Raw genomic sequence first — 26,684 nt, forward strand, 5'->3', positions numbered from 1 at the left:
GTCCTCCTTCATGCCCGTGTGCTTGTTCGTAATGCGTTTGATCAGGTGGGTAGCCGCTGTAACCTTGCCTTCGATTTTGCGGATAGCTTATATGTTTGACCCGTTGGCTGTTATTTGCATGCCCAAGATGCGTATCTTCGGGACTTGGGGAATGCAGGAGCCGTCTTGCGTATAGAAGATTATTTCGTCACATTGGCGCGATTCGCCTGTAGGCTTTGGCCGGCGGCGCGGGCGGTAGACGAGCAGCTCCGATTTGAGTGGAGATAGTCGGTGACCTGGTGTCTTGGAGGTAGGTTTCGACTGCAGAGACCGCTGCTTGTAAGGTGCATTCTATCTGGCCGTCACTGGCCTTGTAGACCCACAGGGTGATGTCATCTGCATACAAGACGTGATGAGGCCGTCAATCTCGTCGAGGTGGGCCGGGAGACCCAGCATCACGAGAATGAAAAGGAGCGGGGATATGACCGACCCATGAGGAGTGCCGGTGCTTCCTAGGGCATGTTCGTCGGATGTCATGCTGTCGACCGCGAGGGTGACTGTGCGGCGCGACAGGAAGTCTCTGTCGCAGTTGTAGCTTCGCTCGCTCAAGGTGAGCTTGCTTATTCAGCTCAGAATTGCTGCATGTGCTGCATTGTCAAATACCTTTTCCAGATCTAGGCCGAGGATGGCCCGGTTGCCGCTAGTTGGGTCATTGATAATCTGGTGGTAGAGCTGGAGCAGGACGTCTCGAGTGGAGAGGTGTGACCGGAAGCCCACCATAGTGGGTGGGTAGGCTCCAATATCTTCGAGGTGGTGGTTGTTGCGGGAGAGGAACGCGTGCTCCATCACCTTGCCTACGCAGGATGGGAGGGAAATGGGCCGCAAGTGATCGAGTCTGGACGGCTTGCCTGGCTTCGGTATCAGGACTGCCTTAGAGCATTTCCACGCCTCTGGGATGCGACCTGCTCGCCAGAATTTGTTGATGCATGCCGTAAGAGTGGTCATCGAGGCATCATCGAGGTTTCGTAGAGTCTTGTTCGTAACCTTGTCGGGACCAGGTGCTGATTTGCCATTAAGGTAGTGGAGAGCTCTGACTCGTGAAATTCGTCATCGAGTGTCACATTTGTCTCTCCAGTGTAATCTCCGTGTTGGAAATGCTGCATCGTACGTACATGACATCCTTACTATTGTGCGGGAAGGCGAGCTACCCTCCCCGCAGAGCTTACGTCGACCGGCATCGAGTCATGTGGCTGAAAAGGAACAGGAGTTGGAAAAGCAACGCGAGGCTTGGCGTCAACGGGAGGCCGCAATGGCCGTCGAGGAATAATAAGAAACGTTGCACCAACGATGCAAGGCTTGGCAAGATCGTGCGGGTGCCATGGCCACATAGGAACGGAAAGAAACGTTGCGCCGACGACTTTCGTAGACTATTCAGCGGATTCAGAAAGTCGTTCACTTACTTTGACAACCATCTTGGATGGTTTTCGCATAATTTTCTTTATTCTGCTTCTCCATGAGTTCAAGAATAACATTGGCATTTATGAGTTGAATTTGCGGTACCTCAAGAGCGTTGTCGTGCCTTTCTCTGTATTTAGAGCAAAATAAGAATAATATTTTGCAGTTTTCGGGATCTTTATATCAGCAAAAGTAAGCTAAATGGCATTCATGAAATTCTTTGTCGGCGCTGTAATAATCTGCGTTTCTCCCCGTTATTGAAGAAATATTCTGACGACACGTCTTTTACAAAGGAGAAGATCTAGGGCCCGTGACCTCGTGCGTCTGCTATGCACAAGGCCCCAAAAGCACTGCTGCGTTTCTTGAAGTGCACCAGCCTCTATGACCGCTTGTGACTGACTCAGGCATGAACCCTTGTGTGTGTAATACTCTTCCTTCTCCTCTTTCAATCCCCTTTCTCCCTTCCTCAGTGCAGGGTAGCATAAATACCGAGCTCCGCCTGGTTGACCTCCCTGCCTTTCCCTTATGACATTCTCTCTCTCTAACAAGAACTACAGACGAAAGTGTAGAAAGAGCAATGGTTTAGTAGAATAGCTTCAGGGCCTAGTTGGTGCACTATACACTCGGCACTCGTACCCCTCTTGCTTCTTCTATGTTGATGTAATCACTCATTGTTCTAAGCACACACTGACTACGGCAACATCTGCGCGGAGGTGTTCGGGCCCTGCTGTGACCCTGTATCCAGTCCGGCCTGCGGTTCGGACCAGCATGTTCTGCCGAGTCGCACCCAGATCAAAACACCCTAGCATTGGCTTCGCCGGCTACATACAACACCCACTGTACATTTTGACAACGCACAAAGGGTATATCCATGAGCAACTTACCTCGTCTCAAACTGCCGTCTCCTGTCGCATTAATGCGATCCGCCTTCTTCGCGCATTTCCGTGCCTAGCATAGACGCGATGAGCTAGAAATGCGGTGCAATGCGCCGCTTTTCGCATTCGTGTGAACGCCGCCTATGTTCTGGAGCACCCAGCTCCATGGAAGGCTATTCTTCGCTGACAAACTTCTCTCTCCCTGCATTTCAGGAGGTCGAAGAGCGAAGTCTCCTAACAACTCACAAAGAAAAATATAAGCGCGAGAGAAAATGAGCTCTTCGGTGACCAGCGCTGACTCTCTGTGCAGTTTCCACACGGACCTGTCGCAGCTCGTGTTTACCGACCGCTTCCTGCAGCTGTCGACGCTGCTGCCTTCGGACGTGCTGTACGGCCTGGGGCAGCACTGGGGTCCTCTCCGCAGAAGCCTCAACTGGACTAGCCAGATCCTCTTCAACAAGGACAGGCCGGTCATGGTAAGTGTTGCGTCTCCTACGGCACCGCCTACGGTGGAAGCAGCCGCGACGTGTAGCTGCACGCATTGCACAGGCCTCACGATTGTTCTATTGTAAGAAAGCGCGTACACTTGCGAAAGGAACAGCCTCCATAACATTTATTTCATTTCATTTATTATGCCATCAAGACCACAAAGGTATTACAGAGGGTAGTGGGATAATAAATAAATATGTTACAAAACAATAAAGAATAAAGGAAGGCAGCAAGTGACGTAGTTATAGTCATGTGGAGTGATTGGGTCGATTATAGCTGTGCGGAGGGGTCTTCAATGGCAACCATCGCGCCAACAAGGCGGTGCCATTTTTGTCAGGTCCTGGGAACCAAATACTCATGAAAATAAGGTCTAGTGTCACAATGCAAAATTCCAACTTTGTGGTTATGATCAATGCGAGACGGCGCGCTCGACCGCGCGCCGCAGCGCAAAGTGCGCAGTCGCTGGCGGAGTAGAGCCTGTTGTGTAAGTGCTTAACTAAATGTGGAAACAAGCTATGTCCTAAATTCTAAATAAAACATTTTGCCATGCGCCGAAACATGAGAATAAATGGCGTGCACAGTAGGGAAGCTCGGATGGCACTGCATCAACTCAACGACGGACGAATCTTTTGCCCATGTAGTGCTGGTTCACCGCATAGTGGCCAAACAAAAGCACCCCAGTCAAAAATTTCAGCTAGCGGAATGAAAACGAACTGGACCTACATATATAGAGATACCTACAATATGTGCCACTGGAGTGCAATTAGCGGATGAGCTTTCGCTGCGCTGCAATCGGCACCTTAAAAATCACCCCATGCATTTTAAAAACGGGTCTGCAGAAGTGGCCCAGGAATAAAGATCCAGCCAGTGGTATTAAACTAGACGCGATATATAGCGTGAAGCCGTTGCAGCGATTAAGCACCTACAGTGCAAATCGCGAAAAGCGAGGCATTGCTCAGCAATCGATATTTAAAGAGGTGCTTCCCATAGAGTTACTCCGACCTCATCGCCCCAGGGTCGGCTTTACCGCAGTAGACGACGTCCCGGATTCCTGGACTTGCAAAGCAATGGGGGTGCAGAGTGACGGACGTAGCTGCAAATGAAGCAATAAACGGGATTGTCTGAAGCTTGATTCACAGCGCACATATCTGCATCATTAGCTTGAACAAAAGTAACGAGAGGCATTACTACCGTAGCTCAAGCCGGCAGGTCTCTGAAACAATGTAATACACTTGCTGCGCCTTTTCATGTGCACATGTGCGCCACCTACGAGTGCTGTCTCTATACATCTATCCTTCTTTCCCTCTCCTTTCGTACCTCTATCCCCTCTTCGCCAGCGCAGAGTATATAGCGAACCAGATGCGCGTTCGATGACTTCCGATCCTTTGTCTCCTTTCTATCTTTCTCGCTTTGTTGAACTAGTTTTGGGGAAATTCAGTTTACGTTGGGAAGAAGAGCTGAATGTGAAATAAAGTACAGCTCTATCTGCACATCCATAGCCGGATTATACGTCCAAAGTCCGAAGGACCTGTACAAATGTACGACTGGCATTTGACGACAGATATTTCTGCCGTACTACTAAGATTACTGTTTTCTTTTGTATGTATGTGTATGTTCAAATTGGTTCCGCCTTTTCGCGATAATCTGCCGAAAATTTACATTATTTTATCAGTTCAACGGCAGCGCGCTTGATGAAACAAATGCGTCAATTTAAACAGATGCACACACACCGGCGGTGAACTGCAAGTGAAGGTTTAATGCCGTGCGAGACACATTTATGGCCATACTTAAAAAACAACGTATGCATGGCTATTGTTTTTTAAACATGACCACAAATGCATCTAGAACAGCATCATCGTTGTTTAATCATGACCAAAAGTGCGTCTCCCACAGCATTGCTGGTGTTTTTTAAGCATGACCGGAAATGCCTCTCGTGCATGTAGCAATAAACCTTCAGTTGCAGATCAGCGCTGATGTGTGTGTGTGTGTGTGTGTGTGTTTATGTCTTTTAATGTTTGTCTTTGTCTCATCAAGTGCGCTGTCATTGAATCGATAATGTCTGACCAACTAGCCCAGCAATACCTCATCAGCAAGTTCACCTATTATTGTCATTACTTTTTTTGCAGCCAGTCAATTTATGTTTGGCATCTTATCACGAAAAGCTCGCGAAAGAGACAATTCACTGTTTATTTTATGATTCCTTTTTTTTACGCAGCAAGACAAGAACTTGTACGGGTCGCATCCTTTCTACTTGGTTGTTGAACACGGAGGTCTGAGTCACGGTGTGTTTTTGCACAACAGCAATTTCATGGGTAAGAGATTGCCAAATACGGCTGTGGGATTTTTAAAGAAAACATAGTAGATCGAGCAAAGAAAAGACAGCCTAAATTCAAATGATACCCGTACGATTTCGCAATCTATTGAAAGACGTGATCGGAAAGGCTCAATCACATGAAGTGACCCTTTAGCGTCACTCCTAGCCGCCGTGTGTCTGTTTCAGTGCTGTCGTAAACTTCGCTCAACAAAGGTGGGAACTTGACGTGTAGGGACTTAAAGTCTTGCTTCACTGGGCTTGTGAGTAGCCTGTGAAAGCACAATCCGTGGAACTACAGCACAAGCCCACTGATTACCTCGAAGCCGAAAGGAAATTATAGAGACAGCGCATACTCTACCACACGTCGAAAAAATACATGCGGAAACTCCTCTGGGAGTTGTCTAAGTATTCGTAAGCATTGCTCCACTTGCTCATCTCCACGCAGCCCGGTGTCGTTATCATTGTTATGAAACTTGATCTGACCAGTATAAACGACAGCGCCGAGGCGACACGAACTACTGCGGACGGCGGCTCAAAGTGAATTGATGACGCAATCAAACTACTGCAGGTGGTGGCCCCAGATCGGCTGATGGCGTTCCGATCGTTATAAGCCGTTACCGCTCTTTAATGCTTTGTCCATCTGCGTCGAACCATTATCAAACGTTATCAACCGTACTCCGGCGGCGGGTGCGTATGGTACGGCCGCGCGGGCCTTATCTTGAAAGCAATGTGCGATGGGGACAGAGGGCGCCGAGTGCTGATAGCTTCGCGTGTGCTGGGTTCTCGCCTCTTAGTTCGCGTTGAAGCGAGAGGCAGCAAGAAGGTCAGTTCGCCCCCTGTATTGAAAGCGATTGTCTAGCGTGACGGAGGGACGGATGGAGGGTGTTCATCGTTGGGTAGGTGTAGAAGTGCTTACGCATTTAATAAACGCAGTTTGTTGCCAAATTTTAGCGCTCACACAGGGCAGCATCCACGACGCAAATCGAGTTTGCTAAAAGGCCTTCCAGGTTATGATGTATGAACTATTTGGTATTATTGAAGAAGGGGGCTTAATTACAAAGACGCTGTTGCAAGCTGCACGTCAAAAGAGAGAAAGAGAGAGCAGGAAAACAAGGCATGGTTAGTGTTTTTATAATTAACAAGAACACACAAAAAAGAGGCATTAAATGAACACGAGACCATCACAAACGCCTAGCATAGAGCAGGGTTGCCAACATAGCAGGGTTTCCCGCGAGCTGCATGTGTTCCGTTTACAGCGGCTACGGTTTAATGCGGCGTCAAGTATGCTTGAAAAAAATGAGCGAATTAGTGGTAAATGCGGGAGAAAAGCGTGAGCATTACGTCGCACCTCTTTGAGATCCCGGATCCATGGTTTAAACAGCGTTCACCACATTGCAAAGTGTTGTTCAGGGGCTCACTCGACACACGTCCTGCCTCTTCGAGGTGCGACGCACAACAGACGGTGACCCGGACCAGACCTCCGGACCACCGTTCACACATTTCACACACATACACTTTTCTCCCACTTTGACACTACTTACGCTAACGCATTAAAATCACGCTCAGGGCTTTTTATTATTAAAAAGAACACCAGAAAAAGATGCATTATACACAGGCATTAAAAAAGAACACGAGAGACCATCACAAGCGCTTAGCATAGAGCAGGGCTGCACAACATAGTGCCCGTGAGTTGTATGTGTTCCGTTTATAGCGGCCACGGTTTAATGCGGCACCAAGAAAACTGTAAGAAAGAATCGCAGCAGATGCAACGAGTTGGAATCTGTATACAGAGAAGCTTTGTGTGGGTTCAGAAAGAGTCGAAAAACGCGTTGACGCGCGTACGCACGAACGCACGCACACGCGCACAAAATCGGACGCGCACAAACTATACCGAGCTACCTTGAACGCATCATGGTTTCAGAGGCAGCATGCGCATTCGAATCCATTCTATCCGCAAGAAGAGTTTACTTCCTCATTACCGTGTAGCCGCAGGTGCGCGAAAGCGAACTTTCTGGATCTTTTATTTCTTTCCCTCGAACGGCTGGCGCTGCCGCGGATGCGCGGAGTCGAGCGCCATCTGGTAGTGCTGCAAAACTGTCAGTACACAGTGCAGCTGGAGCTAATTGACTTGTAGTGTTTGTCAGAGTTAAGCGGCAAGCAGGGGATGCAGCCACTTCCTCGGCTTTATAAGTGCCTTAATAAGAACAAACATGCAAACGTATACCTAACACTGCACTGAAACAGGCATCTCTTCGAAAGCAGCAACGTCTGTGAGCAGACGCTTTAACAACAACCGCCTTGGAACTTCAATCAGAAACATAACATCACAAGACGTGCTGAGGAGAGAAACTAGTGCCATGACGGCAAACAAACTGGCCCCTTATTCACGAAAATTTGTTACGCTAGAAGCAATGCGAACAATTACTGATGACATATTGTTAGCGAAGGCGGCCGGCAAATGGCAAACAGCACTCACGAATGAGAAGCTCTGTGAATTCGGACCTTGTTTTTCCGCAGGCAATACATGCAACGTCTTTCACTAAAATGCGACACGTGCGACTTTCAGAAAAGTTGGATTTGGCCCTCGCAGGTCTTGAGCTGTGCAGCCATGGCTTAGCGTAAAGATTATCATTGTGCAAACCACAATTGCACGTGAATTAAAACGCAAAAAAAGAAGAAAAACAGTAAATAAAGAACAATATTCACTTTTTTTCAGAGGTCCTTCTGCAAGCGGCGCCGGCGGTCACATTCCGTGCCCTCGGTGGTGTACTGGACTTGTTCCTGTTCGTGGGCCCCACGCCGTCGAAAGTGGTGCAGCAGTACCAGCGTGTGGTGGGCTTTCCCGCCATGCCCCCTTACTGGAGTCTTGGATTTCACCTCTGCCGTTACGGTTACGAAAACCTTAACAAGACGCGAGAAATCATGCAGAACAACGTACTCGCGGGCATTCCTTTGGTGAGTGGCTGCTACTTTAGCTGGTTAAACACGCCCTGTTTGCAAGACTACAGAAAGATTTGCTTGTTCTGCAGTTTCCGGGGTGAGACACAGATCATGTTTTTGAGGTACAACAAGTATCTCGGCCGCCTCGTTTTTCGTGATCTGCAACCAGTATTAGAAGCATATGCATCACTTAAAGGAGAACGCTGTCATTGAATTGCGAGATTATTCTCAGGACATTTATAGTAAGCCACTGACGACTACCCTTGATCAAGTGAATATTTATTCAAACATGTTGCAACTTTTTGCATGGCTGTGCAAAACCTATTGATTCAGCTTAATAGTGCTTAATAGGTTAATTCAGCTTCTTGCGCTGCTGTTTGCATCACTGTTTACTGCTCGGTGGCCTTTTAAATATAGCGTAAGGAGGCCACATTCCTGTTCGAGACGGTCCCTCGCCCCGCATACGCCAGCCTCGTGCGAGCCGTCGCACGAAGAGCCCGAAGAAGGCACTGCTGCAGTTTTCAAGGACAACGGCCTTGCAACAACATAGGGAATTGGAGCTGGAAGTAGATTACAGCTGCCTGCTGCTTCTAGAAAAAAAAAATTATTTATTTAATGTCCTTGTTGCTTTAAGTGTATCGTAGAATGGCAATGACTGAGGCAAACGTTCTTTTGCCGTGCTTTCACGCACGGCTGCAGGACGCCCAGTGGAACGACATCGACTCAATGGAACGGCGCAACGGCTTCACGTACGACAAGGAAGCATTCGCGGGACTGCCAGAGTTTGTGCGCGAGGTTCACGCTGGAGGCAGGCGCTATGTCCTCATCTTTGTGAGTGCGAGCCTTCCACTATACGCATTCTTATAGTGCTAGAAAAGTATATTTGCAGCTTGTTTATGAGCATTAGCTGCCTGTGTTTTGCATTGTTACTTATAACAAGGAGTAATTTAGACAAAAATATATCGCGACAATATACGGACAGAAGATGCTCACGGAATACGAGCAGTTACTTACGGACAGTTGCAGCTTTTTGACAAAGGCCTGCACGCATTTATGTACAGTATGCCGTGTGGCAACTCATTCGCTAAGTAAGTAAATAAGTGAATAAATAAATAAATAAATAAATAAATAAATAAATAAATAAATAAATAAATAAATAAATGAATAAATAAAAATAAATAAATAAATAAAATGTTGACAGTCACTAGCATACGTTAAAGAGAATGAAGACGAAAGCGTGTGCGCTCATAATGCATTCATTACATTACTTCACGTTTTCATTCGAATGCATTACTTCCTATTACTTGCTTTTTCCCACCAAAGGTCGTGAGTTCGACTCCTTATGAGTTTCGGTTCCATGAATTTTGCTGCCATAACGCCTGGTATGGATTTTTCGTCCCATGAGTTGTCTAAGGCTTTCGCCTTAATAAATGCACATGGACAGGGATAGGAGAGGAGGATAACATAGAGCCACTCGTAGCTGCACTTCGTTTGGGAAAATGTGCTAGTGGGCATGAGCTCAATAATAATAATAATAATAATAATAATAATAATAATAATAATAATAATAATAATAATAATAATAATAATAATAATAATAATAATAATCTTTGTCCAATTGCGCAGATTTTCCACATGAGTCGAGAAAAACTTTTTCCAGTATTTATTTTCTAGAGTAATGACCAGTGGTCTCCCTTGGAATGTCGCTGCTGGAGCCAACGCTTCGACAAGGGAGGGGACTGGTCTACGTCAGGGCGGATGCTGGCCCTGACAAAGACAATCTCCCCTCCCTTGTCGGAGCGGTGGCTCCAGCAGCGACATTTTACATTCCTTGTTCGACCGCTGTTAATCACTATACAGGCCAACATCTTCCTGTCACCTTCAGGCACGTACCGAGCCCGCCCCTTCCTCTCCCCGCCTTTTCCTGCCCCCCCCCCCCCCCCCCCATTTCCCGCAATTAATAAACGTACCCGCCCCCTCCTCCCCGCCCACGCCACCACTCCTAACACACATTCCTAAAGTGCCGCCAAATCAATCTTGAGACTTGACAGCTATTCGGCGGTCAACATTTTGCTGCCTCTTTCACTCTTTTTGGACGGCGGTAGTTATCGGCATCTCCTGGGGTGTGAAGGCCAGCTTTCACATCGATTCGGTGCCCGCGTGATTAAGTCGAGATGAGTTCAGTTGTCACGATCTATTCAACGGTCATGTGCATCGCTGTTGCTTCGTTAGTTCAACCTTCCTTATTTAGACTGATCCAGGGACCATGAAAGGGATTCGGTTCGTAGTCAGCTGGTTTGCATGCTCGTGGAACGAGTTGCGGCCGGAAAAAACGCCAGTTGGGTTTAATTTTTTTTTCTTCATTATTTACTCGAGTGACGGCTCGCCGCGACGCTGGCAGATCCTCGGAACCTCGGAACCCTCTCGAATCCTCGGAACCCGCGTTATGGTTTAGAATACGTGAAAAACAAAATCATGCGAAACAGCGTTCATGATCAAACCCTGCAATAACCCTTAAACCCATAAGCAATATGACTGTCACCTATTACCTGGTTGTCTGGTATTACCTGATTGTCTGGTTTTTCCCTAATTGTACAGCCCTTTTCCTGCAAAACTGGCAACTGGAAACAAGAGTCGCAAGGAGTTGAGAAATTAAGCGATCTACTAAGGGAGAGAGCCGAGGCAACAGCCAAACAGGAAGGAAACGCAAAAATTTACCAATTAAATGGTTGTTTGAGAAAGTATTTATGGATCAACATCTTTTTATTTAAAAAGGAAGTAGAGAAAACGCCTCCTGAAGTGGAGAACAATTCCGTGTGTTTTGAATGACGCTTCTACAGTTATCAGTCAAGCCGATTGACGTAACCACTTTTGTGCTGTGCTTATGTGGGTATTTTTCTAACCTTCCGCGGTGCGTCTAGAACCGCAGCGTTCTGCGCTCTACGCGGTTCTACGAGAATGGCGGCCGCGCATCGTTGTGCAACTTCCCAAATAATAATACGAGTCGGTTATGACACTTGGTGGAACAGTAAACGAGGGATCCAAAAGAACTCTGATTATTCCGCAAATATATATTTCTCAAAAATTCTTCCAGAGCGAATTCAAGAATCGCCACTAGGAATCTTTATTTTATACTTTCGCTTGTTTACTTGTTCTAGGCAGCGTTCTTCCTGCGCGAGTCCCTTTGATGTGGTTCCTTGCTTGTCAAGTAAAGGAGACGTGCATCTCACAGGCGTAGTTGTGAAATACACCTTATTTAATTTCTCTTTTACGGGTTTACGTTTCTTTATGGCGAACGGTGGGCATTATTCACACTTATACTAGTAAAAGTACCCCCCCTCATTTGCATAGAAAAGTTACCTTGGGCTGCCCCCCCCCCCCCCCCTCCCGAAAAAAATCCTGGGTACGTGCCGGGTCACCTTCTGTCTTATTTGGTCTTTTCGGACAAGATGAACTTGCGAGTATCCTCTCCGTGCAAGTGAGTCAGCGATGGAGGTCGGGAACGAAGCAGCTTAATTGTGGCCGCGCATGCGTGTGTGTGCACGCGCGTGCGTATGTGCGCGTGCGCGTGCGCGTAAGCGCGTGTGCGCATGATAAGTTTTAACCTATGATTTGATCTTAAATAATGCAGGCAGGATCACATCTGCTGCTGTGAAATATTGTGTTGCGACTAGAAGCGCTCAAAAACGTTATATGTCAGTTTTCAAGGTTTTCTGAAAAAGCTAAATCCCTCACGAAATTTATATATTGAGAAAATCTTGGCAAATATTACGGGCGATGTGCAGGCAAATTGTGAAGTGTGTGAGTTTCTTAGGGGTTAAATTAAAATTCCTAAACACCTGCTTCCGGCCCGTTTATATGTGTTATATATGAATCGCTTACAATGTTTCCCCGTTTCCTTGGGAGGACCAAGGTAAAACTTCGTATTTAAGGGAAGGGGGGAACCACTCAATGGGTGACGTGTAACGAAAGTTTTAACTTTGTAAGGTATTTATGGGCATTGAAAATATTTACTGAATACTTGTTTTCTTCCAATTTTCATGCGTCATACGACACATGCAGTTGCTTTTTCCCAGCCTCTTCTGTGAAATATGTGAGGCACGTTGTTTATACTTCGTTGTGGTAGGCAGCACGTTATGCGTGACAGACAATAAATGTTTAATCTGTTGAGGGTGATTACTGCCTTTGTAGAAAGGTAATTATTCAAGCGTTCCAGACTGCCATGCTGCCGTTATCCGCGATGTTTTCAAGAATCCTGAAACAACTCTACAAGACACCACCTTCCAATTTGGTGAAAATAGGCTGAATGTTAAGTGTATTGCGTCACGAGAACTTTATTTTCCTGGCTTAACTAGAAGCTTTGCAAATACTCACTGAACCCTTTCTTTCTCCCTATTTTCATGCGTCATACGTGGTTCGTAGTTGTTTTCTCTGGTGTACTCGGTGAACTAAGAAAGGCACTTTGTTTATATGACTACAAGGTTTACGTTATGGATAATGTATAGGCAAAGTTCAAGTTGTGTGCGCTTACTGTGACTTTTGCGATAATAACGTGTGCAAGTGCTCCGGAGCGTTAAAAGTGTGTATTAAGGGCGGCGCAAGATTTAGTTCGCTGCCTTGGCATCGCCACGGAGACCAAATGCCACCGAAGATGGGTGAACACTGAAAAATTCTTGTGTGAAGTAAAATGCATGCGCATCAAATAGAGCCTTTGCAATTTTTAAAAAACAATTGTCCCAAAGTGTCATACCGCCGTTATCCTATGCTTCCCAATATCCCGAAATAACTCCATGTTGCACTAAGCTTACAATTGGTGGAAATGGAGGTCACGTCATGTATAATGTGTGGCAAAGCTTTAACGTTTTTCGCCTAATTAGAAGCGTCATAAATAATTACTAAGTGCTCGTTTTTCTTCTCTATTTTCATATGTTTCATACGAGGCTCTTATAAGACGCCAATAAACAAGGACACCAAGGACAGCATAGGGGAAATTACATGTACTTATTAATCGAACTGAAGAAAGCATAAATTAAGGAATATGAAAGTGGATGAATAAACCACATGCCACAGCGGGGGGGGGGGGGGGGGGGGGCTCAAACATGTAATTTCTCTTATGCTGTCCCTGGTGTCTTTGTTGGCATCTTACGGTGTGACTAATAAAAATGGGGCCCTCGGTTTCCTTTCTTCTCGTTCATACGAGGTTCCTGTTTGTTTTCCCTGTTGTGCTTGGTGAACTAAACAAGGCACCTTGTTTACATTCAGCGAAAATAAGGAGCACGTTAAAGATAGGGAAATTTCAGTACGTGTGAGATAATTGTGGCCCTTGCAATAAATTACGTTTGAAAATGCTCAGGAGTGTTATTACTGTGTTCTAAAGCGGGGCAAAGTGTATGCCGCTGCCCCGGCATAACTACAAATTCCACCGCGGGATAAAACTTCGGTCCTGCTTTAGATGACCCGCTGCGCTGCCCTGTTGCCCCAAAACGTACTTATTATACGGTCACAGGACCCAGCGGTGAGCGGTTCGGAGACTCCTGGAACGTACCCGCCGTACGACGACGGAGTCGAAATGGACATCTTCGTCAAAAACACCACCGGAGGCATAAAAAATGGAAAGGTAAGCAGAGAAGGTTTATTAAAAACTCTGAGTCGGTTGGCATTGAGTCTGTGGTACTCGACATTGCGCAGGTGTGGAACGAAAACAGCAGCGTGTTTCCAGACTTCTCGCACCCTTTGGCCGGAGCCTACTGGACCAAACAGTTTCGACGCTTCCATGACGTCATACCTTTCGATGGAGCGTGGATTGTAAGCAACTCATGATCTATCCATGTAATCGTACTTTGTGTTTATATGTGTACAGGCGTGTTTCCAACGGAGCGATATGCGGGAGTATTGTACACAGTCGCATTACTGAACGCTTGAGCTCTTCAAACACTTAGAGGTTGGATGCGGGACTACATATATAGGGAGTCTTCAATTAATTGCGGACGCTCCTTCTCAATCCTCCCCTATCCAGCAGTCAGACGTGTGGTCCCACATCCTTTCTTCTCTCCTGGGAAGTGGAGAGATAGAGCGGATGGGGGAAGGAGTTTTCGGGGACAGAATCCATTCGCGGACCTCGGCTCCCTAAAACAGTGATAGCGCTTTGCGTACAGGACATGAACGAGCCTGCGAACTTCGAGAACTTCCACGAGGGCGTCAGCGGATGCCCGCCGGAGGAGGTGGCGAACCCTCCGCCCTACGTGCCTGGCGACGAGGCGCTGTCCAGCAAGACGCTCTGCATGACCGACCGACATCACCTGTCGAGCCACTACGACTTGCACAACGTCTACGCGCATCTCGAGGCCATCCTCACCTACAGGTGCGTGCTGGCACGCAGTCGACCGAAGAATTGCGTTGGTCTTGGCACGGCCGACTGGCGCCGGCGCTCGCTAGATCACCTAAGCTGTATAGGCAGCATTGTGGCGTGTCCTAGAGCTCTAGGACACCGGTCCAGACGGGCTTCGACACTCAAGGCCTTAAGGGCTTTGCTGAAGTCTTTAAGGACATGCAAATGGTGCGACCGTCTTTGAGTGTTGTAGCGCGTAGTATCGCGCTACCGTGTGAATTTTCTGGTACCCGCCGTGGTTGCTCAGTGGCTATGGTGTTAGGCTGCTGAGCACGAGGTCGCGGGATCGAATCCCGGCCACGGCGGCCGCATTTCGATGGGGGCGAAATGCGCAAACACCCGTGTACTTAGATTTAGGTGCACGTTAAAGAACCCCAGGGGGTCAAAATTTCCGGAGTCCCCCACTACGGCGTGCCTCATAATCAGAAAGTGGTTTTGGCACGTAAAACCCCATATATTATTATTGAATTTTCTGGTTTCCTTTTTTTCCTCTTCTTCTTCTTTCTCCTTTTATTCCCTTTACATCTTTCCCCAACACAGGGTAGCCAGCCGGTACTTACACTGGCTAACCTCCCCGTCTTTCCTCCCCTTTGTCTCTCCCCTCTCCCCTCCTTGTGACGCGTCGGTACTCCAGAGAAAGCCGTCAGCCTGGTAAGGTCGAGTACCGGTGAATTTTGTCCTGTTGTGCAATTGTTAGTGCCTGCACATGGACACGAGTGGGCAGTCATGCTCTCTACGCTCTTAACAAGCACCATTTATTGAAATATAGAGAGTAGAATAGAAAGTTCGTCTATCCTTGAAAAAGAATGCATACAATAATCATTGTTTTACGATTTGAATGCTTTGTCTTTCAGAATTGTTCAAATATTTGCCATAAAGTACGGCACAGTTCTTCAGAAATTTCACAATCAATATTTGGAATCAAACCACGAGAATGTGTCATCAGTTGCTGTAGTGACGTGGTCGGGTCTGAGACATGGCTGTACACTGCAATGCGACGTGACACTAGTGCCGGGCTGCACAACTCAAAACCAGCGAGTTCCTATGGGAGCCACACGTGCCGCACTTTAGTGAAAAGCATTGCGTATTTCGCCTCCGGAAAGAGAACCTGGCTGATGTAATTCTTTGTTTGTCCTCACCACGTCTTGTAATGCCACGTCGGTCCTCGAAAATCTGCGGCGGCTTTTGTTCGGAGTCATAAAAGAAATAGTCTGCTCACAAACCTTGGCGCTCCCGAAGAGAGACGCCAGTTTCGAGCCATCGACCAGTTTCGACCAGGTGTCGAAGAGCCCTGTCTCTCGAATGAAGGCAATGAATGAAGGCAGGAAGAGGGCGCAATGACTCCTCATTAGACACATCTGCTTTACCAGGGGCAAACGCCTTTGGTGTAATTGTACAACGTCCCCCCTTTCCACACACACACACACACACACACACACACACACACACACACACACACACACACACACACACACACACAAACACACACTTGTTCCTTTTTTTTTTCAGAGCCCTTGTGGAGATCCGTGGAAAGCGACCTTTCATAATATCCCGCTCTACGAGCCCAGGTCAAGGATCGTGGTCGGGGCAGTGGTCCGGTGACACCGAGTCGAGCTGGGACCACCTCAGGCTCAGCGTACCGAGTGAGCTGATATTGAATGGGAACCGGAACATCTTCCTCCCTAGCTGCAGTTTTCAGAGGCTTTCTTTCTTCCTCGCGTAGTCTCGTATACATAAAAAGTTTCAGCGAAGTCCTTAAATACATTTAAAAGGAATGTGTAATGGTTATATTTTTAAAAGTTATCTGTCAACACATTATCTGAGGTGGCAGGTGTAAGATTGCGATGGCTGTAAGTAAGCTCCCTAATTAACTCATCATTTTATGAAATTCGCTAACCAATTTGCTAAGATACGACGCTAGCACGCCTTATGGAATTGAACAGCGATAGTGTTCTGAAACACACCCCCGAACTGCGGCGTGTGTACGCTGTTATCGCCCACATTGTTTTGCGACAAGGACTTCATCACGTCGCTGCAGAACAAAACAACGTGATAGGGGTACTGCCAGCAGCAAACACAAAGCGAGGCGCCTGAAACCTCATAAAGAAACTAAATAGAGATATTAAGTTCAGCTGTATTAGCAAACCACGCCTATGCAACACAAGAAAGCGGCCTTCTGTGGAAAGGCCAGAAAAGAAACCCACGAACAAGAGATGGCTACGCTACACTGCCTTAAAGTTGCCAAACCGGCATGCCGTGACGTCATGAATCCCGACAGCATCTGCTCGGGTCAAACTAGTTCTTTATCAGTAAATAACTACCTTGCGTTTTAAAGCAACCAAAAGCACAACTTGGCAAGTTTCAAGAATTCTCCTAGGGCTAAAGTGGCTCAGACTCAAGAGAAGACTGACGTTCGTTACGTTCCACTTAACACACGGGCACATAAGATTCGGCGCCAGATTCAGTAAAGGGAAGCTTGCCTTTCATCTTCTCTTCCTATAGCTAACCGCTCCCCACCGAGTGAATAAGAATAGTCATGTTAGAGAGCACTATACCAGTCCAAAGTGGTTTAGTGCTTACATTTTGATTTCCCTCATTCGGAGGATCTGGCCGCAACATTGCACGCAACGCACGATGAATGAAGTTGAGCGTTCCCTATTATAAAACTCTCGGTTCGCTTTCCTTCTTGACTTCGCTGTGCAGGCATGCTCAGTTTCAGCCTGTACGGCATCCCGATGACTGGCTCCGACATCTGCGGCTTCTTCAAGGACTCCAACGAGGAGATGTGCGCGCGATGGTTCGAGCTGGGCGCCTTCTACCCATTCTCCAGAAGCCACAACATGAAGGGAAGCGTGGTGCGTACGCGCATGCGGCACGAACCCGACAGAGCTATGAAATAGACCGCGTTTCGAGCAGAGTTTTATTTTCTAAAGCGAAGCTTTCTATGGGCATACCCTCCCGAAATTCGCTGACCGCGTGGCTGCTACTACTGTATTGCCGGATAGCTAATACGCATGCAGGACAGCGCATATATATAACAAATCGGCTCATTTCGGTATAGAAAGCCCAATCTGCACTACCCTTGCAGGAGTGTCGGTGACAGGCTCTGTTCTCTACGGAATTGACCACCACTTCTCTCGCTTGCCTGAGAAAAGATAAAATACCCAAGGAAGCGTTTTCCAGATCAGTTGCGGCTAACCAGCACTCTTTGTCATTGAGATACTCGCCCGCAACAAGAACGCCATCCCCTCTGTGGCGCTTGAAAAAGCTTCCTGTGTACCTTGCTGTTCCAGGAATTGCGAAGAAGACTAGCCTGACCGCCGCGGCTCTCAAACAGATCACATTGGAACTTTTGCAATACGCTAACCGAATCCATGTTTACCCGGGCGGTTTCGTCTCGGAAAGTTCGACAGGCGCCATTGTTATACCATCTCAATCGATCGTCATCAAGTTTAATACTTCACACATAACGACATCTACAGGTTCCGAACTGGCCGCTCTTCGCGCTGCTGTGGAATACACTGAAAAAGCACCGCCTAGAAAATTGACAATATTTTGTGATTAGAAAGCAGCCCTCCAAAGCTTGCGAGGTTTACGACGTGGTAATTACGAACAGCTGGTGTCCCAACTCAACGAAATTTGCCATTGCGCTTCTGAACGAGGACATGATATAACCTTTCAGTGGTTTCCAAATACAGCGCAAAAAATACACATACACATAAAGAAGACACGAAAGACGCGGACATGCGCTTGTCCACGTCTTTCGTGTCTTCTTTATGTGTATGTGTATTTCTTGCGCTGTACATGGTTAGACCATCTAGCCCAACAGACGGTCCTTCTGAAGTATATATCAGTGGCTGCTGAGATGTTGTGCGTTGTTGGTAATCACCTCGCCGATGAGGCTGTCCGACGTGCCCAGGCAGGAGAACCGACACTCCTTATACCTTTATCGAGAGTAGACGTTGCAAGAGAGCTTCGCAGTCTCGCTCGTACCATCACGTTCAGTTGCTGGCGTACACGTTTATACAGCCTTGACCCATCACTGAAGCTGAACTTACCAGCAAACCTTTCACGATGTGACGCCACACTGCTGTGTCGGCTGTGGGTATAGGAGTAGCATTCACTAACTCTTGCAGCTATCGTATTGGAATGGTGGTCTCACCGATGTGGGCTAAGTGCAAGTGTGAAGAGATCATCAGTCACCACTGTTCTCGTTTTAATAATCAACGTCAGACTCTCCAGTGCGCCTTGAATATACTGGACGATAGGCCATTCACAGAAGCAATGATCGTGGGAGCCTGGGCTCACAGTTCATTAGCCGAGGAATCCATTCGAGTACTTCTTCACTAACTGAAGGCAACAGGCTTGAGTGCCCGACTGCAGACACCCTGCACCCAACATAGTGCATGTGAAAGTGCGATATAGACTCATGTGTTCACTCTCTTTTTCATTCCCCTTCCCCCTCCCACGTGTAGAGTAGCACACTGGACTCAGTATGTTTAACCTCCCTGCCTTTCTTCTCTATCTATCTATCTATGCAGTGGAATTACGAACAGTAGCTAAATATCCTTGGTACAACAAATATACGTCTTCAAGCGCATAGTTCCTTCACAAAAACGGAGCTTTCAATGCGTCCTTCAGGTGGTTTGACGGGTCTGCTCAATCGGCGTCTTGCCGAGTAAGGTCGCGGAGGTAGTGACATAGCAAATTGGGATGCTCCTGGAGGTGGGGGAATGAAAAGTGTGCCAATTCCGGAGACAGTGTAATCCTCCGTCGCGTGAATCACGTGGGTCGCGTGGTGGGAAACTCTATGCTATTATTGCTATCTCTACATTAGTTTCCGCAGAGCGCTGTCCTCGGTTTCGTTCCAGTCATTTCTTCAACTCAATTTTGAAGTCGACTGAACTTTTGAGACCGCCTCTGACTGTCAGTGAACATTCCTTGCAAGCGTGTTCGCACTTAATGACTCGTTGTCCCCTCTCTCTTTTTTTAACTCCACTGCATCTTACATACGTTTGCAGTTTTTTTCCCTCTCCTCCAAGTGTAGTGGGTCAACCGGGAACAGCCTTGGTTATCTCCTTGCATTTCCTTCCTTTCTTTCTCTTCAACTCTGTTTAAGACATTTTCCACTGACGCATACTTCCACCCTTGCTCCTCATTTTGGCCGTTTATTCCTCAGGATCAGGACCCACACAGCATGGGCCCCGTGGTCGTCGAAGCCGCTAAGAACGCGCTCGAGACCCGCTACGCTCTCCTTCCGTACCTGTATACGTTGTTCTACAGAAGCCACGTCTACGGGGAGACGGTCGCCAGGCCGTTGTTCTTCGAGTGAGTGCAGTTGATCATTTTGACTTCGACTTTCCAACGATCTTTCTTGCCAGCCTGGTCGAGGCTTTTGTAAGCCAGTCGCTCTCAAGTTTATTCATCAACAACTTATGTATGTGTTGGCGCAGGGACACATTTTTTTATCTAAGTGAAGAGTCGGGACCCTCGAGTGGTCTGCACAAAAACGCAGAAACGCCTGTACAGCCTACTTAGGACAAGTTTTTAAAATTTGCTATTATAATTGAAACATTCTGCTGAATATTCGAAACCAAAGTTGGGCGCTATCGTCTCGGGCAGCGACAGCGTGGTTACTGTTCGAAACTATTAACGCAACGCTTTGCCTTGCGTCATATAAGCCACGTCAGGGTGTAGTGAATGTGCAGCACGATTACCAAATAAGACGCAGTAATCACCCTGGGATGTTGATTTTTTATCCTTCTGCCAAAACACTACGGACGCTTGGATAAGTTCACTGTCTGCATTATCTGCCAAGCTGAAACAAGCGATGTGCCGCCTGCAGGTTTCCCGAAGACCCCAACACGTACGACATTGACCAGCAGTTCTTGTGGGGATCCAGTCTTCTTTTCAACCCCGTCTTGTACGAGGTATGTGGCTAAGTCTCGAAGTAATTTTATAATGAGGAAAAATAGAAAATTTGGGTATGCTGGATTGGTAGAGTTGTTTTTTGCATAACTAAATGGATAACGATTGCTGTTTTTGAGACAGGAGTAAAATGTAATCACCGTGTAATTTCCTGGATCGATATTTATGATACGACGTATACTATATTGAAAGCGACACCTCCGGAAAGTTATATATAGCGCACGGAGCTGTATTGTACACGAGTTATTTGCAGTTAGTCTTCGCGTACAACCACCGTAACAAATTTGCCATGTCTTTTGTATGTGGCAGACATAACAATAGTCTTTCTATGTATGAACTAAAATGTCTGCTAGCGTTTCTTTTCTTTTCTATTCTTTTTTTTTTTTTGTACGCATCCATCAAACGGAGCCTGCTGCGGTCGGGAGTCGAACCTGTGACATCGCGCTCAGCAGCGAAACTCTCTAGCATTGAGTGTGCGTAAAATTATGAAGTGAAATTAACTTTCTTTCTCCCCGAACATGCGTTGTTCTTCTACCTGCATAGGTGTGTTCGGCTTTCCTTTGCTCAGAACCAGACGAGTGTGCGGACGTACGTACCCAGAGGAGTGTGGTACGGCTTGGACGCGAGCGGAAGCGTGTACCACGAAGCGGAAGGAAGTTACCACCAGCTTGAGGCGCCCCTGCGGACCATCCAGGTGCTGGTTAGAGGTGGCTCCATAATCCCGTGTCAACTACCGGCTACCACGACGGAAATGAGGTAGGAGTGCTGCGAGAAGCTAGTGTATATAACTTCAAGCAGCGCGAAGGGACGAGGACATGAACATGAGAACAACCACGACAGGACGAGAGCTGTCATGGCGAAGGTGATGTACAACCAAGTGGCTGGAATTTAAAACAAGCAAGCATAGCACAAACACAAGCGGACATAATCATCAATGCTTCCCAGACGGTGATACGAAACTTCGCCAACGGCCGAATCTCCCCAGAGGCACTACGACTCCTAAAATTAGGTAATAACCACGACAAAAGTGTTCATCTCATCTCATCTGATAGCTCACACACTACCAGACGGTAGCAATGAGGTGGCCTCGCACAGCATGGCTCGAGAGCTTACGGACTGAACCTCGGTTATCCCCGCCTCACCGGCTACCGATGAGCGGGAGTGGGAAGATCGAAAAACCAGATTTCATGAAATTACAGACCATATACATTGCAGAGGCGCACATTTCCGCCGTCACATCTAAAATGAAGCAAATATCAGTCTGTCGAATGGCGGCAGTTACAAACCAGATCCTATCCGAGTCCAGCTATCATGCATCTAATAAACCCAGGTTTATACACGACTGACAAGTGGAGACATTGCGATTCTAGAGCCACTCTGGAGCATATCCTATGGGAATGTACGGGTATAATACACAATATCAGTGATGCAGCCTCAAAAGCGACAGCCTCCGCGTGCGCTGGAAGTCTGCGTTGCATAGCTCAGACCTACAGCACCAACTCTGAGCCGTCTAGCGAGCCGAGGAAGCCGCCAAGGTCCAGGCCCACTCCACGAAATTGCAGCGCACTCAGTAAAGTTATTTGAATGAATGAAATAATTTGTACGTGTGAGAAATTGGTTTTGAAGGACAGAAAATTGGACGAGTTGATGCTGCATCATCATTAGAAGCAGCATAAAACCACAAATTCCGATATAAAGAATTCAAACAAGACGAGCGCTTGCCCTTTTCGAATTTATTCTTTGGATCCCTGAATTATTTTGCTGCGCGTATTTTTGTTCCAACATAACTGCTGTGACTAAAGCAACAAGGCATAAAAGCGTTCCGCGTGTTTTTGATAAGCTCGTGCACGCCTTCGAAATGCTTTCGAAATGTCTTCACAGAACGTGACCATCCGGCAACTCAGGTATCAGAAAGCCTGAACATTGTGTGTCGCAACGGCCAGTGCTAAGACCCGTATATTTCAATGGTAGACACGAGTGATGCCTGGTACGATCATTCTTTTTTTTTTTTTAGAGCATGGTTTTCAACGCGACCGCCAATCTCTCTAGAGGACGTCTTAGACAAAGCCCGCTGGCCTTCTCTTACGTAGGAAGTACTTGACCTGCACGTTTTCATGCATCATAGCGTTCTTTGAATGCTTCTAGCTCCCTATAGGCCCTATATGTCGTTATAAATTTTGCTTGCTACGTACATACACACTTGAATTATCAGGCATGAAACTGTGTCCAAGGAACAAACCGACTCGTGAATAAGTTATAAGGACGTCTTCTTGAGGTGTTCATTTTGTTGCACTAAACCTTAAATCTCTGGCGCTCTTTGGGCATACTTGGTCCTCGCGCTACAAAACACTATATTCATCATCATCATCAAAGCTTAAATCTGCTTCAAAATAATATGGCAATTGAGTGTCAGCTACGAAGTGGGCCCGGAAGCACGAGACGACGCTCGAGGCTGCTCTAGACTTAGCAGATAAGGTTCTGACCGGAAAGAACATGTGCCGCAGAGCTTCGCGCTTAGAACTCCAATGCACGACAGCACTCCAATGAGAAATGTAGTATGACGGAACACGCCTTACATCAGGTTTGCGATGGTGGACTCTCACGAACGCCGTATCCAGGCCCTTCAAGAAAACGAAGGGTTGACGTAAGGACTTCAGTCAGCTGTGTTGCGACGTAATAAAAAAAAAGTCGCAGTTTCACCAGAAAGGCGAAGCATCGATTGCGATAACAAATTATTAGACAGCTCTACGAAGTAAGTAAACATAATGGTTTTGTTAGCCGCGTAAACTGGTAAACATTTTCTTACTAACTAAATTAACAATCACGGTGTCACGCACGCACAGGCAAACATGAACACCTCTCACTCGATGACCGCGGACACTCGCTGTCAAAGCGCTGGCGCGAGGAAGAGCGGCTGTAGTAGCGTGCGAATTGACCTTCGCGCTGCCTCTCGCTTCAACGCAATGTATAAGCGGCGAGAAAACAGCGCACACGAAGATATCAGCCCTCGCCGGGTCTAGACTCCGCGGTCGTATCTTGCCACACAACGATAATCGTCATCTGTCTTGCCCTCACTTCCTTTCTTTAACGCTGCGAGCCCGGTACTTCCCAGTAACGAACGGCATGCGCGTTATCAACATGGCAGCATTGCCGACAGAAAAGTGGCGGGCGCGGCGTTTTCAAGAAAGGAAACGCAAGCAAGGCAGATAACGATTATCGTTGTGTGGCAGATATACACCCTAAAGGGTGTAAACTTTTTTTTAGAGTGTGTACTCATCGCAGATTGCTTTCAAGATACTGCCTGCGCGGCCGCGTCATACGCAGCCGCCACCGAACTGTCACCGCTATCATCATCATCATCATCCTCGGCCTGTTTTATGTCCACTGCAGGACGAAGGCCTCTCCCTGCGATCTCCAATTACCCCTGTCCTGCGCCAACCGATTCCAACTAGCGCCCGCGAATTTCCTAATTTAATCGCTGCACCTAGTCTTTTGTCGTCCTTGATTGCGTTTTCCTTCTGTTGGTACCCATTCTGTAACCCTAATGGTGCAACGGTTATCTAACCGGCGCGTTACATGACCTGCCTAGCTCCATTTCTTCCTCTTGATGTCAATTATAATATCGTCTATACCAGTTTGCTCTCTGATCACCGCGGTATGTGACGTTTGATTCTGGTAGAGGTTTCATGCGTCGTCGATAGCATAACCTTCCTCAGTGGCATGTGGTCTGTTAGTGCTGTTCGATGTTTTCGCGGCGCATTAGACGCGGAAAACAGAATAGACAGACAAAGCGCACGTGCATAGGATGTCCCGAGCTTCCATATACTACACCGTGCTCGAACATGTACTGCTGTACTGTACCGTCGCAAGAGTAACGACACCGCGTAAGACCCACTCTCGCGCGGCGTAATGAATGACTGTCTGCATTTCCCTTTCCCCCAGCCGAAGGAACCCGCTGTCACTTGTCGTTGCCCCAGACGAGCGAGGAACGGCCCGAGGCGAACTATTTTGGGATGACGGAGACTCCATAGGTGCGTCAAACTGTATCCGTTCGTATCGTGTTTGCGCAACATCAATGCTCTGCTGTGTCGGTTACTTAATGGCGTACGTACTGTCTGACCTTTCTCTGCGGCGAGTACGTGCAATGTAATTTCTGGCGTCGTGTTCTTGGGACGAATTTGGAAACATAGAATTGGCCAAAGAAGTGTTTCTAGCTGTTTAATCTGACATGACGACTATGAAGTATGTTTGTCTTCTGGTTAAGCTCCCTACCTTTCGCACCTAATTCTCTCTCTCTCTCTGTCTCATACACGCAGCAATAAAAGATATAGCGTGCACTCATTCATAGTTATAGGTAGGGAAGCTCGGGTTAAATCACGTGACTAAAATTCACAGGGACATAAAAAAAATATTTCGCAGATGTATGCCAATCTGAGCAGCTGATACATGAAAGACGGCAAAGCTGTATAAGTAAGTTCTTGAGTTCTCACTAGAGCTCTGTATGCTGGTCGTTCCTAATGATGATTGATCATGATGATCATAATAATGATGAATATACGGCCATTGCGGGGCTCCCGTACAAGTTGTGTTGCTGGACCACGCCATTCAAATAAATAAATAAATAAATAAAGTTCGTTATTATTATCGGGATACAATGCGACAACACGATATTGAGGCGCGGAGCCGAAATCCCGAGATTACTGGTAAATTGTCCTGGTGATTCTTGGCAATGCGGTATACATTTTCATACCTGAAATTTAACTTACTTGCTGAACGTACATAAGCACGACTCAGTGAAGCTAGGAGCTTTTTAGAGCTTGTTAGAGACCTCCTGTGCTCTTTTACCTCTGCGCAAATTTTACTGCAGTTTCCTTCTTTTTATCTTATTATTTTTTTTTTCTTCGGGGAGTACAACTCCCAAAGGGCTATCAAGTCACTAACTAAAACTGGCATTCTGATTTTCGACGCAGGTGTTCCTTTCGTGCAACGTTTAATGACCTGCTGTTTGTTCAAATTTATATATCTTCTTTTTTTTTCCTGATGGTCGTACATTCGAAAGCCTCAATGTTTATGAATAAATACATGCGTAGTTTTCTTTCTGACTGTCCACAAAAATTTAATGACCTATATACGCTGCAAACGAACACACATCCCATACCATAGCGCAGCGTTAAGAATCAGTGTTATTAATGAAGGGTTTCTTTTCTTGCAGATACTGTACAGCGAGAGCAGTACGATATCTACACGTTCATACTAATCGATGTAAGTTTAATCCATTCATTGTAAGACACGTTTTCACTAAATGCACTGAACGGCTTATTTTACTGCATGCTTGATTGTCTTTGACGAACGGATGTAAAACTGCAAAGCCATATATATCACCCTAGTGTAGTACAATGCCTGTCCATCCGACCGTTGTCATCAGTGCAATGATTATTTACTATTTTTATATTATTGCTATAATATTTATTATTAATATATATTCTTATATATCTTGTTGCGAAAATTTCTATATATTTGTACATTGTGCAAGTCTCTTGGCGCTTGCAGAGAAGCCAACTCGTTGTGAGCGCCACCCACCATGGCTACGCCGGTGGTTTGTACCTGGGAACCGTGGCCGTGTTCGGGATCCGGCAGAAACCCGCATTCGTCTCGCTAAAAGGCCGGAGTCTGCCGTTTCGCCACAACGCCGAAACAAGGGTACGCTGAACAAGGATGGTAGTACGCATTGCAATTATAATGCAAGCCGATTGTTTGCGCCATTTGTCATCAGGTTGAGCGGAACCGTGTTTGCGGCCGATATGTTAAAAAACACACTTCTCAGATAGGTTCTCCACATCGCTGCATTGTGGTCAACACGTTGGAAAAATTATTCTTAGCGCGCAGTTCGTGCACCGTTGTCGCTTGTTTCTATTCGTGTACATCGCGTCAATGCCCGGCGGCAAGTACACTGCTGGAGTACAATGCGCTGGCCGCCATATTTTGGGCAGTCGCGCATTACAGAAAAGCCAGCTTAGCAGTTTTCAGATTAATCTATCTTGCGTTATACTTGCGTTATGCAAAACCCAGAATGTTATATTCGTTTCCAGTTTAACCAAGTGCACGTATTCGAGACATTGGCTACTGCAGTGCATCTGTCAGCGTACAGCGCCACGCGGCTACTTCAATGAATAGGCACCATTTTAGAAGATGGATAGATTTACATGACGACTAGATTTGAGCGCGTGTCAGTGCACGTTTGAGACGGGGCTCTATCCGCGAGCGCTCATGCCGTGCACACACGCACGCACGAACAAGGAAAGAAAGAAAGAAAAAA

The 26,684-nt window shown here is 46.8% G+C and overlaps 1 protein-coding gene across 1 annotated transcript in view; it reads left to right on the top strand.

Annotated features, from left to right (window-relative positions):
- The window catches only part of LOC126536008 (lysosomal alpha-glucosidase-like), a 64,106-nt gene that overhangs the window by 36,985 nt on the left and 437 nt on the right, over positions 1-26,684 (top strand). Inside the window, exons 6-20 of the mRNA XM_050182896.3 lie at positions 2,620-2,785; positions 5,014-5,110; positions 7,829-8,067; positions 8,752-8,883; positions 13,559-13,669; positions 13,741-13,857; positions 14,208-14,413; positions 15,950-16,083; positions 17,144-17,295; positions 19,620-19,768; positions 20,286-20,370; positions 20,937-21,124; positions 24,311-24,399; positions 25,581-25,630; positions 25,919-26,068. Coding sequence (XP_050038853.1) covers positions 2,620-2,785; positions 5,014-5,110; positions 7,829-8,067; positions 8,752-8,883; positions 13,559-13,669; positions 13,741-13,857; positions 14,208-14,413; positions 15,950-16,083; positions 17,144-17,295; positions 19,620-19,768; positions 20,286-20,370; positions 20,937-21,124; positions 24,311-24,399; positions 25,581-25,630; positions 25,919-26,068 — 2,065 coding nt within the window. The remainder of the gene's footprint in view (positions 1-2,619; positions 2,786-5,013; positions 5,111-7,828; positions 8,068-8,751; positions 8,884-13,558; positions 13,670-13,740; positions 13,858-14,207; positions 14,414-15,949; positions 16,084-17,143; positions 17,296-19,619; positions 19,769-20,285; positions 20,371-20,936; positions 21,125-24,310; positions 24,400-25,580; positions 25,631-25,918; positions 26,069-26,684) is intronic.

The sequence above is a fragment of the Dermacentor andersoni genome, chromosome 4, assembly GCF_023375885.2.
Source record: "Dermacentor andersoni chromosome 4, qqDerAnde1_hic_scaffold, whole genome shotgun sequence".
Taxonomy (NCBI): domain Eukaryota; kingdom Metazoa; phylum Arthropoda; class Arachnida; order Ixodida; family Ixodidae; genus Dermacentor; species Dermacentor andersoni.